This window comes from Bubalus bubalis, chromosome 11 (genome assembly GCF_019923935.1).
Source record: "Bubalus bubalis isolate 160015118507 breed Murrah chromosome 11, NDDB_SH_1, whole genome shotgun sequence".
Classification (NCBI taxonomy): Eukaryota; Metazoa; Chordata; class Mammalia; order Artiodactyla; family Bovidae; genus Bubalus; species Bubalus bubalis.
In genome coordinates this window covers 21,141,321-21,154,509 of record NC_059167.1, presented here as the reverse complement: position 1 = coordinate 21,154,509, position 13,189 = coordinate 21,141,321, and the positions used below count along the sequence as shown (strand labels likewise).

Sequence of the window (13,189 nt, the reverse complement as noted above, 5' to 3'; positions counted from 1 at the left end):
TTAAGAAAAAGAATAGAAAATTACAATAAGGATAAAAATGAACATTTATTTGGCATGGGAAGAAATCACAACAAACAATAACTTTCAAAAGTTTGAAAATACCATAAACATCACAAAAAATTTCAAAAACCCAATACTTGCATTAACTTCCTAACACACTTCTATGTTTCCCTACAGTTTTATAATCACTTCCTCTTGAGCTGCCTCCCTCATGAGAATTATTTTGTTATATTTTATCTGGAGAGGACAGAAAGTAATTGCCTGTCCCTAGTGTATTCAACCAAAATTTATTTTTTATTATTGATATTTAGAACATTCAGCTTTACAACTTGTTACTGGTAAAACAATAAAAATTACCGAAGTTATTAAATTTCAGGAAACATTTATCAAGTCTTTAATATATGAACCATTTTATTTCAGGGCACTCCAAATTTTCTTGTGTAGTAACTAATTTTGAACACTCTTACATGGATGACTCTCATAAACTGCATTACTAAGCACCTCCTAGGGGTTTATGGAGGTCTATACAATGAGGGTCCCTGAATTATTAACTTTATTACTCAGATTAATGTGATTCAGATCCTATTATAATAATTTAATTATTTGTCTTTTTTCCACAGGCTCAGTGCTTCTTAGCCTCTTTTTTGTCACTTAACTGAGACTATGATGATGTCTATGGACACTCTCCTCAGCCATAGAAAAGGGCACATAATATATAAAATATTGAATACAATGTTATAGAGCCTTCTAAAGTTATTCTTGCTCCTGCCATATATTTCTGCACTTAATTGATAATCTGCTTAATGCACTGTATTTTAATTTTATTTCCCTAGTATCTAGCACAAGGTCCTACAGTTTGTATGCTCCAGACATAAATTAAAGAAATTTATGAGTGTTGCCAGGCAGATTGTATGCCAGGTAATACAGAAATTCCTCACTTTCAAAAACTGTTGGTAAATACATTTTAGCAGACATTGGGAATTTTCCCCTGCAGTCCTAAAATACCAGGCACTCTGATGCCTTTGCCCCTAGAAGAGAGAATTCCTTTTCTCAGACTTCTAAATTTCATGAATTCGTATTAATCCCTTCTGAAGTTATTTCCTCTTGTATTTCATATTCTCCTACAGGTAACCAGGGAGAACAACCTTGTTTTCCTCATTCCTTTAGAAGATGTCAGTGTTCATGATTTTTTTCTCTTATAAAAATTATATTCAAATATGAATACATTTTAAGTGGCATTCACCTATAACCCAAGTACTTCACCACCCCTCCCCGTCACCACCCACCGTTTCCATTTTTCACTGTATGGAGGGCTATACTAGGTATTATAGACCTTATACTATAGGGGATATTAAAATGAGTTAAAATCATAAACCTTGCACTAAATGACTCAATGAGTGAAGGAAAATATCACAAGGAGACAAGCAAATGACTTGAGATAAATAGTCTAAAGTAAGTCATAAGACTGATGCAAATTGACATAAGGATTGTGATGGCCTCTGACCTCTCCAGTTTTGACAGGAGAAAGTAACAAGAGTTATGCAAGGGCAACAGGCACAAACCAACAGTTTTGGACAAATTGAGATACAGTGTTACTGTACTCTGAAGTTTCTTTAGTTTTGCTTTAACATTATATTGAGGAGATTTTTATACCACCTATAGGTGTTTGAGATAATTGTATAATGAAAACCCAAGTGCCTAGCATCCAGTTCCAACAACTATCCACTGTCGATAGGGCCAATATTGTTTTATCTTTGTCCCCTCTAACTTTACATCCCCAGTTATTGAAAGCAAATCCAAAGCTTTTTGCTGCATTAATCATTCTTGACACATTCAAATTCTTTCTCCTATTTTCCTTACCCAATCCCACCACCATCCCCCACCCTTCTTTTTATTTTCACTTTTCAGCACTGCCCGCTCTGATGGTCACACTCTGACAGGACACAGATCCTTAAAGTTCAGCTCAGAGGGAGGAGCCAGGTCAGCAGTGCCTGATAAGTTCTTCTCTGGACAGATGGCTCCATAGTGGCTGCTCCATCATGGTGACTGGTGAGGCGAGAGTGTCCATGCAGGTTGTTGGACTGCTCTGGCTTGAGGTGTCTCTGTTCTCTTCTGGCCTGTCCCAGGAAAGGCGCTCTCAAAGCCTCAACTCCCCAGATGTGGTGATTCCCTTGAAGGTTACCAACGGGGGCAGAGGTCCAAATGCTCCAGGCTGGCTTTCCTACAGCCTGCAGTTTGGGGGTCAGAGACGTGTTGTCTACATAAGAGCTAAGAAGATCTTGGTTTCCAAAGCCCTCCCAGTGTTCACCTACACGGACCAGCACGCCCTTCAGCAGGATCAGCCTTTTGTCCCTAATGACTGCTTTTATCATGGTTATGTGGAGGGGGTCCCCGAGTCCCTTGTTGCCCTCAGTACTTGTGCTGGGGGCTTTCAAGGAATGCTGCGGATAAATGACTTTACCTATGAAATCAAGCCCATCAGGCACTCTACTACATTTGAACACCTGGTATATAAGATAAACACTAAAGAGACACAGTTCTCACCAATGAGATGTGGCTTAACAAATAAAGCAGCACACCAGCAGCTGGAATTCGAAGAGGCTGAGAAATTAACTCTGAAACAAAATTCTGCTTATAACCGGTGGGCCCATTTGTGGTTTCTGGAGCTGGTTGTGGTGGTAGATCACAATTTCTTCATTTATTCTCAAAGTAATTTCTCGAAGGTGCAGGAGAATGTATTTGTTGTTGTCAACATAGTGGATTCCATTTATCAGCAGTTGGGTACCTATGTGATTTTGATGGGGATTGAGATTTGGAATTATGGAAATGTTTTTCCACTGATAAGCATAGAACAGGTTCTGGAGGACTTCTCTCAGTGGAAACAAATCAGTCTTTCCCAACTACAGTATGATGCTGCCCATATTTTCATTGAAAATTCACTTATAAGTGTCCTTGGTATAGCCTATGTGGCAGGAATATGTCACCCTCCTCTCGACTGTGGAGTTAATAATTTCAAAGGAGACCCCTGGTCTGTTTTTGCTCTCACTGTAGCTCATGAGTTAGGTCATACTCTGGGTATGAAGCATGATGAAGAATTCTGTGTGTGTGGACAAAGTGCTTGCATCATGAATGCTATCAGGTTGCCAGCAGAGAGATTCACGAATTGTAGCTATGCAGAATTTACAAAGACCACTTTAAACCAGGGATCATGTCTGCACAATCTGCCAATTCCAGGGGCAGTCTTCATGCTGAAGCACTGTGGAAATGGTGTGATTGAAGGAGAAGAGAAGTGTGACTGTGGATCTATAAAGCAGTGTGAACAAGATCCCTGTTGTCTGTTGAACTGCACTCTAAGACCTGGGGCTGCTTGTGCTTTCGGGCTTTGTTGCAAAGACTGCAAGTTCATGCCATCAGGGGAGCTCTGTAGACCTCAGATCAATGAATGTGACCTTCCAGAGTGGTGCAATGGGACATCTCATCAGTGTCCAGAAGATGTCCACGTGCAGGACGGGATTCCCTGTAGTGACACTGCCTTTTGCTATCAAAAGAGCTGCAATAGCCATGATGAACAGTGCAGGGAGATTTTTGGTGAAGGTGCAAAGAGCGCATCTCAGAGATGCTATAAAGAAATCAACTCCCAGGGAAGCCGTTTTGGCCACTGTGGTGTAAATGGCACAACATACCTAAAATGCCCTATTTCAGATAGCTTTTGTGGGAGAGTTCATTGTGAGAATGTAGGGAACATCCCCCACCTGAGAGATCACTCCAATTTGCAATACACTCACATCAATGGTGTCACCTGCTGGAGTATAGACGATCACTTAGAGATGAGTACACCTGGCGCTGGTGAAGTGAGAGATGGCACCATGTGTGGTCCAGGAAAGATCTGCATACGCAAGAAGTGTGTCAGCCTGTCTCTTCTGTCACAGGCCTGCTTGCCTGAGACCTGTAACATGAAGGGGCTGTGCAATAACAAACACCACTGCCACTGCGGCTACGGGTGGTCCCCGCCCTACTGCCTACACAGAGGCACTGGGGGTAGTGTTGACAGCGGCCCAGCATCTGCCAGAAGAGCTTTCTTGCCAACAGTTGTGCCTCTTGGTTTGTTTGTTTTGCTTTTACCTTTAATTGCTGTATTTATGTATCTTCAAAAACGTTTTAGACCCAAGAAGACTAAGACTCACTCTCCCAATTAAGAATATGACTGTAACCTAATAGCCTATACATTAAGTTTTAGTCTAGGGCAGTAGAAATATTCCAACATGCCTGTTCAGGAACACATTTCTGACAGTTTGCAGAAAAATGCGGACACCTTGCCTTCTGCCAGTATTAAAGATATTGCCATCAAGCAAAGGTAATTCCTAACGTTTTCCTATCTACTATTCATGGTTGTAAAAGGCAAATAAAATTCATTTCCCTGCAAGTGAGTCCTCTTTGTGTTTTTTGAGCACAGATATGACTCAGGAAAGGCAGGAGATAGACATCTGGGGACCCAGGGATGAGTCTCGCCTCTTTTCATTTCTTCCCAAAGTAACTTCTCAAAGTTACATAGGATGTATTTGCTGTTGTCAGCCTAGTGGATTCCATTTATCAACAGTTGGGTACTGATGTGATTTTGACTGGGACTGAGATTTAGAATCATGGAAATGTTTTCCCATTGAAATGCACAGAACAAGCAAAGACTGCAATGCAATTCGTGCCATCAGTGGGACTTTGTAGATATAAGGTCAATAAGAGTGACTTTCCAGAGTGCTGCAACGGGACATCTCATCAGTGCCAGAAGGTGTACATGCGCAGGACAGGTTTTCCCTGCAGTGACGGTGCCTGCTGTTACCAAAAGTGAAATAATAAAGTTGAACAATTACTTAATTTTCTAACACTGTGATCCAAAATCTGAAAAGAAGGGTAACAATAATGCTTTCCCATCCAACCTCTAGGGGTTATTAGGTAAACAAAAGAGAGAAAGGAATGGTTTCTTATTAAAGTATAAACAAATTGTTTTTAACAAAAACTCCTGACACTGTTCCTTCTGCTTCCTAGCCAAGCTTATCTGCTCTAACACTTTGTCTTAATTTGGCAGTTTGCATATCCTCTTGGAGGATTTTCTTTGAATACCAGAATATAGTCTTCACGAGGGCAGAGTTGTTTTAACTGTTTTCTGCTCACTGTTGTGTCCCAGTACCTAGAACAGTGCCAGATACACAATAAATATTTAAATGGACTATTAATTGCATAAAATTAATTAGGAAATGAAAAAAATACTTTGGTCCTCTTTTAAAAACTACTATAGCTCTTCTTCAAAATTGAACTTTGAATATTTAAAATGTGTATTTATAACGCTCTTTTTGTACTTGTCCTTCACTATCATTTAGTCCCCAGTTTATGATCTATCTCCTCAGTCTATTCTCAGTATAGCTGGAAGTCTTGTCTCTTGAAAACACATTTCTATATCAGATACCCTCTGTATATGGTCCAGACAACTTGTAAATGCCTCTTTGTCAACTGAATTAAACTTTTTGATATCATTTTCCACTATCCTTTGCACATTTTACATCCTCCAGCTATTTCCTGTTTTAAATATACTTAGCTGAGTCAGACCTCTGCACATCTGTACATCAATTCCCGTTCCCCAAATTCTGTTTACCACCCTCTCCAACCCCCTTGCCTTGGAAAACTCCCATTTTCCTCTCAACAGAGGTTAAACAAAACATCTTTGGAAAAGCATTTCCTTGTGAAATGCTTGTTCTACTTGTGTGCTTGTCACTTTGTGCTCATCGTTTGGAGGCATTCTAGGAACAGATGAGGAATAGACGGTAACAATGGATCACCCAGAAACAGAAAGAAGAAATGGATGTTTAGTGGACTCACAGAAACAGGGAAGCAAGAACCAAGGAGACAAGCTGATTAAATTTAGATTTAGAACATAAATCAGAGATTTACCCACGCGTTTTCAGTATACACAATCATATGGAGACAAAAGGCAGCTGCTCCAATTTATTGTTTCTCTTTTGAAATTATTTTGTGTATGTTGTCATTGTTCAGTTGCTAGGTCATATCCAACTCTTGCAACCCCAAGGAGCCCATTAGGCTCCTCTGTCCATGGGATTTTCCAGGTAAAAATACTGGAGTGGGTTGCCATTTCCTTCTCCAGGGGATCTTCCCAACCAGTGATGGAACATACGTCTCCTACATTGGCAAGTGGATTCTTTACCACTGAACCACAGGTAAGCTCCTGTTTTTGTATAAAAATATTAAATTTGGTTACAGTCAAATTTATCAATCTAATATTATTTTACATTCACTGGGTTTTACATTTTTCACTTGTGGTAACTTTGAGATAATCCTTTTTATTTTCTGGGATTATGCTGACTTTGGTTTTCATGCTCAAATTTGGACTTTATTTTGCTATAAGAAATGAAATCTTCAATTATTTACTAAGAAAAAAAACCCTCAAATTGTCAGAGAGCAAAGAGAACCATCAAGAAGTAAAATTCCTTAAATATATTAAAAAATTAAACACATATCCATTGTAGCAGTGGACATGCAAAATATAATTTGCATAATTGAGAGTTTCTTTCTATAGATGAGAACTGAAAAGTAGAAACAATGAGAAAAAACAGAGTGCTCAATTATTTCTCCTTTAAACTCCTTTATGACTTAGCATGGCTGGATTAGGGAATTAGAAAACAAAACATATCCTCACCTAGGAGTGCCGCCAGGGTTAGCAGAATCTCAGTGTGTCTCATTCCTTTTCTTTTATGGAAATACAGGAGAATGCAGAAAACTAATATTTCTAAAACCTAACAGGGGAAAAGATAGGAAGAGTAAAGTGTAAATTATTCTACACAAAGTCTTCAGAATGCCACACTTCTCTTTTTTGATTTTGCAACGATTATCATATGAGGGTTGAGGGTGACTAGAGTTCCCAAGAACAATTCTAAATATATGAGAACAACATAAGGAGCCTCAAGCCATCCAGACTCAGAGTTCTAATATCACCTGCAGGGTAATGACACCTAGCTCTAGATCTCCAGTTCTTCCTGCAACTCCACTCTCATTTAACCAGTTGTCTACCAGACATTCCCACATGCATGTTCAAAAACCATATCATATGAATATGGGCAACACTTAACTCTTTTTGAGGGGGAGGGGCTGTACCATGCAGCATGTGGGATCTCGGTTCCCTGACCAGGGCTGGAACTTGTGTACCCTTCTCTTGAAGTGTGGAGTCTTAACCACTGGACTACCAGAGAAGTCCCAACACTTAACTCTTTCTCCTCCCCCTCTCCATCAGCAAGGTTTAATTGTTATGGCTCATTCCAGTGATAAAAATAAAGAATCAATGGTACAACAACAATGACAAAAAAAGAAATGAAATAGAAACCCAACCATATTTTTTTTTTCAAATGGCTATCCAGTTGTTCCAATGTTTTACCAACAAATTAAGATTCTGTATTATATTTTAATTTGTTAGAGTCATATTATCTTCCTTGCCAAGTTTTTTCAAGAAGTTGCAATGTTTACAATATTTCTAATTTTAGGAAAAGCTGCATTGTTATTTTATGTTGGCTGAGTTAATTAGGGCTGAATCTGTCAATTATATCAAGATTAGTGGTTAAAACTAACCTCCTCATAATGAACATAGAGTCCTAATTGGAGTTCCCTAAAAAGTATGCACTGAGATCAGGGTTTAGGTGGAGTTAATTTACATGGGAAGCACAAAGTTGAGTATATTATGAGCAAATTTCCACTGTGGGCTACTGGAGCCATTCCCTGTAAACTCTCTAAGTCATGTGAAACACACCTTAGAATACCCCTCCATGTCGTAGGAGAAAGCTGTCAGAAAAAGAAGTGAAATGCAGCATTTGAAGTAGGAAGCTGCCACAGGATGGAAAATTGTCACAGCAGGAAACTGCCTCCTGCACAGTGAACTTAGGTGGAACGGGGAGGCGCAGGTGGGCCATCAGCTACTGCACCCAGGTTCCCTAGAAAATAGATGCTGAGCCAAGGATTACATGCATCTGACCTTTTGTAGTATGATGACAATTCCTATACAGACTAGTGGCTTCTGACTTTACAGCAGTGTATTTGGCCCATCCACGGAGCAGGCTAGAAGCAAAAAGGAGTTAATACATCTGGAAGCAACTCTTAATCAATGAGAAAGCTTTTGCGAATAAATCTCACCGTTTCCCGAGTCCTCATGGAACAATTCTGAGGTGTCTGACAGTGTCTCTCAGAGAATCCACAGTAGAACTGTGTCCTAGTTGCTCACGTGGTCACTCACTAATGTATGCTTGATTTACTTTTATCCCTTCCCTGTCTTAGTTGTAAAGTTGGGCATGGTATTAAAGTCCCAAGACCTCTAAATGTTTACAGAGAATCTCAGCCTACAGACTGTGCTGAAAATAATACCCAAGATTTGTCACACATCTGCAAAATTATAAAGATTTAGATCCCTGGTATGTTTCCTACGTAAAAATTAAAGGTCCTCTTAGGAAAGAAGTGTTACCTTAAGATTTGGGATGAGAACATTTGAGGGGATGCATTTGAAAACTTGAATCGGGAGATTTTCTTGAACACTCTGGGCCAGCATAACTCATTCCTTAATGCTTGCTATAAGAGAGCAGCCTCTCATTACCTGGAGACCAGGCTTCACCAAAGATTATGCTTACACTCCTGAAGATCTGTCCTTAATTTTCCCTCATAGCATCTAGACCAATAACTAGCATCAGTCCTCAAAATGGTCCAAGTGGGGCTGTACAGTTCTTGGTATGAGACGAACTGGATCATTGCTACAAAGAACTACGGGAAGTGGCTAATATATGACCTTAGGAGTCAGGTAGAGTGCCTGAAGAACTATGGATGGAGGTTCGTAACATTGTACAAGAGGAATTGATCAAAACTATTCCCCAAACCAGACACTGAAGAGACCAGCAAACAGAAGAAGCTATAACAGAGGGAAATGCCTTGGAAGCTACAGGCCATAGATTAAAACCCTGTGGTTACTACGGATTACATAGGAAGGGGCCTATAGATCTTGAGAAATATAAGTCGGACTAAGGAACTGCCAAAAATGAACTGAACCCACAATACTCACAACAAAACCAGAGAAAGACCTAGATATATTTTTACTATTTTTACGATCAATCTTTCTTTCTTTTTTTTTTTAATTAAAAAAAAAATTTTTTTAAGTCCTCTATTGTCCTTTAATTTTCACTTTTATAACTATTACTTTGCAAAAAAAAAAAAAAAAAAAGACCCTATTTTTTTTTTCTTCTTCAGCAAACTTCATATATATATTTTATAATTTTTTGACCGTGGTTTTTTTTTTTTTCTTTTTTCTTTTCTTCTTTTCTTTAACATTGTATTTTTGAAATTCCAAACTCTACTCTAGATTTTTAATTTTAGCCTTTTGATATATGTTATCAATTTTGTACCTATAGTTTTTTTCATAATTTCTGTGACTTTTTTTTCCCTCTGTTTCTTTCTCTTCTTCTTTTATATAACATCGTATATCTGCAATTCCAAACTCTACTCAAGATTTTTAATTTATGCTTTTTGGTATTTGATATCAATTTTGTACCTGTATTTTCTTTATAATTTTTGCGACATTGTTTTTGTTGGTTTGTTTGTTTTCTCTCTTTATTTTTCTTCTTCTTCTTCTTCTTCTTTTTTTTTTTTTTTAACGTTGTATTTTTGAAATTCCAAACTCTACTCTAGATTTTTAATTTTTGCTTTTTGGTATTAGTTATCAATTTTGTACCTGTAGTTTCTTTATTACTTTCACGACCTTGTTTGTTTTTCTTTGTTAGTTTTTTCTCTCTTTCCTTTTCCTTCTTCTTTTCATTAACATCGCATTTTTGAAATTCCAAACTCTACTCTAGATTTCTAATTTTTGTTTTTATGTATTTGTTACCAATTTTGTACCTTTAAGAACCCAATCTTCAGGACCCATTTTTCACTAGTGTACGAGATTACTGGCTTGACTGCTCTCTCTCCCTTTGGACTCTCCATTTTCTCCACCAGGTCACCTGTATCTCCTCCCTAACCCCTCTCTACTCTACCCAACTCTGTGAATTTCTGTGTGTTCCAGACGGTGGAGAACACTTAAGGAACTGATTACTGGCTGGATCTGTCTCCCTCCTTTTCATTTCCCCCTTTTATCCTTCTGGCCACCTCTGTCTCCTGCCTCCTTCTTCTCTTCCCTGTATAACTCCGTGAACATCTCTGAGCGGTCCAGTTGTGGAGTGCACATAAGGAAGTGACTACTGGCTAGCCCACTCTCTCCACTATTGATTCCACCTCATCTCATTTGGGTCACCTCTAACTCCCTCCTCCCTCTTCTCTTCTCCATATAACGCTGTGAACCTCTCTGAGTGACCCTCACAGTAGAGAAACTTTTCATCTTTAACGTAGATGTTTTATCAGTGGTGCTGTATAGAAGGAGAAGTTTTGAAACTACTGTAAAATTAAGGCCGATAACTGGAAGTAGGAGGCTTAAGTCCAAACCCTGACTCCAGGGAACTCTTGACTCCAAGGAACATTAATTGACAGGAGCTCATCAAACGCCTCCATACCGACACTGAAACCAAGCACCACACAAGGGCCAACAAGTTCCAGGGCAAGACATACCAAGTAAATTCTCCAGCAACAAAGGAACACAGCCCTGAGCTTCAAGATACAGGCTGCCCAAAGTCACCCCAAAACCATAGACATCTCATAACTCATTACTGGACATTTCATTACACTCCAGAGAGAAGAAATACAGCTCCATCCACCAGAACATCGACACAAGCTTCCCTAACCAGGAAACCTTGACAAGCCACCTGTACAAACCCACACACAGCGAGGAAACGCCACAATAAAGAGAACTCCACAAACTGCCAGAATACAGAAAGGACACCCCAAACTCAGCAATTTAAACAAGATGAAGAGACAGAGGAATACCCAGCAGATAAAGGAACAGGATAAATGCCCACCAAACCAAACCAAAGAGGAAGAGATAGGGAATCTACCTGATAAAGAATTCCGAATAATGATAGTGAAATTGATCCAAAATCTTGAAATTAAAATGGAATCACAGATAAATAGCCTGGAGGCAAGCATTGAGAAGATGCAAGAAAGGTTTAACAAGGACTTAGAAAAATAAAAAAGAGTCAATATATAATGAATAATGCAATAAGTGAAATTAAAAACACTCTGGAGGCAACAAATAGTAGAATAACAGAGGCAGAAGATAGGATTAGTGAATTAGAAGATAGAATGGTAGAAATAAATGAATCAGGATAAAAGAAAAACGAATTAAAAGAAATGAGGACAATCTCAGAGACCTCCAGGACAATATTAAACGCTACAACATTCGAATCATAGGGATCCCAGAAGAAGAAGACAAAAAGAAAGACCATGAGAAAATACTTGAGGAGATAATAGTTGAAAACTTCCCTAAAATGGGGAAGGAAATAATCACCCAAGTCCAAGAAACCCAGAGAGTCCCAAACAGGATAAACCCAAGGCGAAACACCCCAAGACACATAGTAATCAAATTAACAAAGATCAAACACAAAGAACAAATATTAAAAGCAGCAAGGGAAAAACAACAAATAACACACAAGGGAATGCCCATAAGGATAACAGCTGATCTTTCAGTAGAAACTCTTCAAGCCAGGAGGGAATGGCAAGACATACTTAAAATGATGAAAGAAAATAACCTACAGCCCAGATTATTGTACCCAGCAAGGATCTCATTCAAGTATGAAGGAGAAATCAAAAGCTTTTCAGACAAGCAAAAGCTGAGAGAATTCTGCACCACCAAACCAGCTCTCCAACAAATACTAAAGGATATTCTCTAGACAGGAAACACAAAAATTGTGTATAAATTCGAACCCAAAACAATAAAGTAAATGGCAACGGGGTCATACTTTTCAGTAATTACCTTAAACGTAAATGGGTTGAATGCCCCAACCAAAAGACAAAGACTGGCTGAATGGATACAAAAACAAGACCCCTGCATATGTTGTCTACAAGAGACCCACCTCAAAACAGGGGACACATACAGACTGAAAGTGAAGGGCTGGAAAAAGATTTTCCATGCAAATAGGGACCAAAAGAAAGCAGGAGTAGCAATACTCATATCAGATAAAATAGACTTTAAAACAAAGACTGTGAAAAGAGACAAAGATGGTCACTACATAATGATCAAAGGATCAATCCAAGAAGAAGATATAACAATTATAAATATATATGCACCCAACACGGGAGCACCGCAGTATGTAAGACAAACGCTAACAAGTATGAAAGAAGAAATTAACAATAACACAATAACAGTGGGAGACTTTAATACCCCACTCACACCTATGGATAGATCAACTAAACAGAAAATTAACAAGGAAACACAAACTTTAAACGATACAATAGACCAGTTAGACCTAATTGATATCTATAGGACATTTCATCCCAAAACAATGAATTTCACCTTCTTCTCAAGCGCACATGGAACCTTCTCCAGGATAGATCACATCCTGGGCCATAAAGCTAGCCTTGGTAAATTCAAAAAAATAGAAATCATTCCAAGCATCTTTTCTGACCACAATGCAGTAAGATTAGATCTCAATTACAGGAGAAAAACTATTAAAAAATCCAACATATGGAGGCTGAACAACACGCTGCTGAATAACCAACAAATCACAGAAGAAATCAAAAAAGAAATCAAAATTTGCATAGAAATGAATGAAAATGAAAACACAACAACCCAAAACCTGTGGGACACGGTAAAAGCAGTCCTAAGGGGAAAGTTCATAGCAATACAGGCACACGTCAAGAAACAAGAAAAAAGTCAAATAAATAACCTAACTATACACCTAAAGCAACTAGAAAAGGAAGAAATGAAGAACCCCAGGGTTAGTAGAAGGAAAGAAATCTTAAAAATTAGAGCAGAAATAAATGCAAAAGAAACAAAAGAGACCATAGCAAAAATCAACAAAACCAAAAGCTGGTTCTTTGAAAGGATAAATAAAATTGACAAACCATTAGCCAGACTCATCAAGAAACAAAGGGAGAAAAATCAAATCAATAAAATTAGAAATGAAAATGGAGAGATCACAACAGACAACACAGAAATACAAAGGATCATAAGAGAGTACTATCAACAATTATATGCCAATAAAATGGACAACGTGGAAGAAATGGAGAA

General features: G+C 38.4%; 1 protein-coding gene across 1 annotated transcript; it reads left to right on the top strand.

The window, feature by feature from the left end:
- The first annotated feature begins 1,673 nt into the window (after nt 1-1,673).
- ADAM21 (ADAM metallopeptidase domain 21) lies at nt 1,674-4,269 on the top strand. The gene has a single exon (XM_025295279.3). It carries the CDS (start codon nt 2,040-2,042, stop codon nt 4,194-4,196), a length of 2,157 nt encoding a protein of 718 aa, XP_025151064.3. The 5' UTR covers nt 1,674-2,039; the 3' UTR covers nt 4,197-4,269.
- Nucleotides 4,270-13,189: the final 8,920 nt, after the last annotated feature.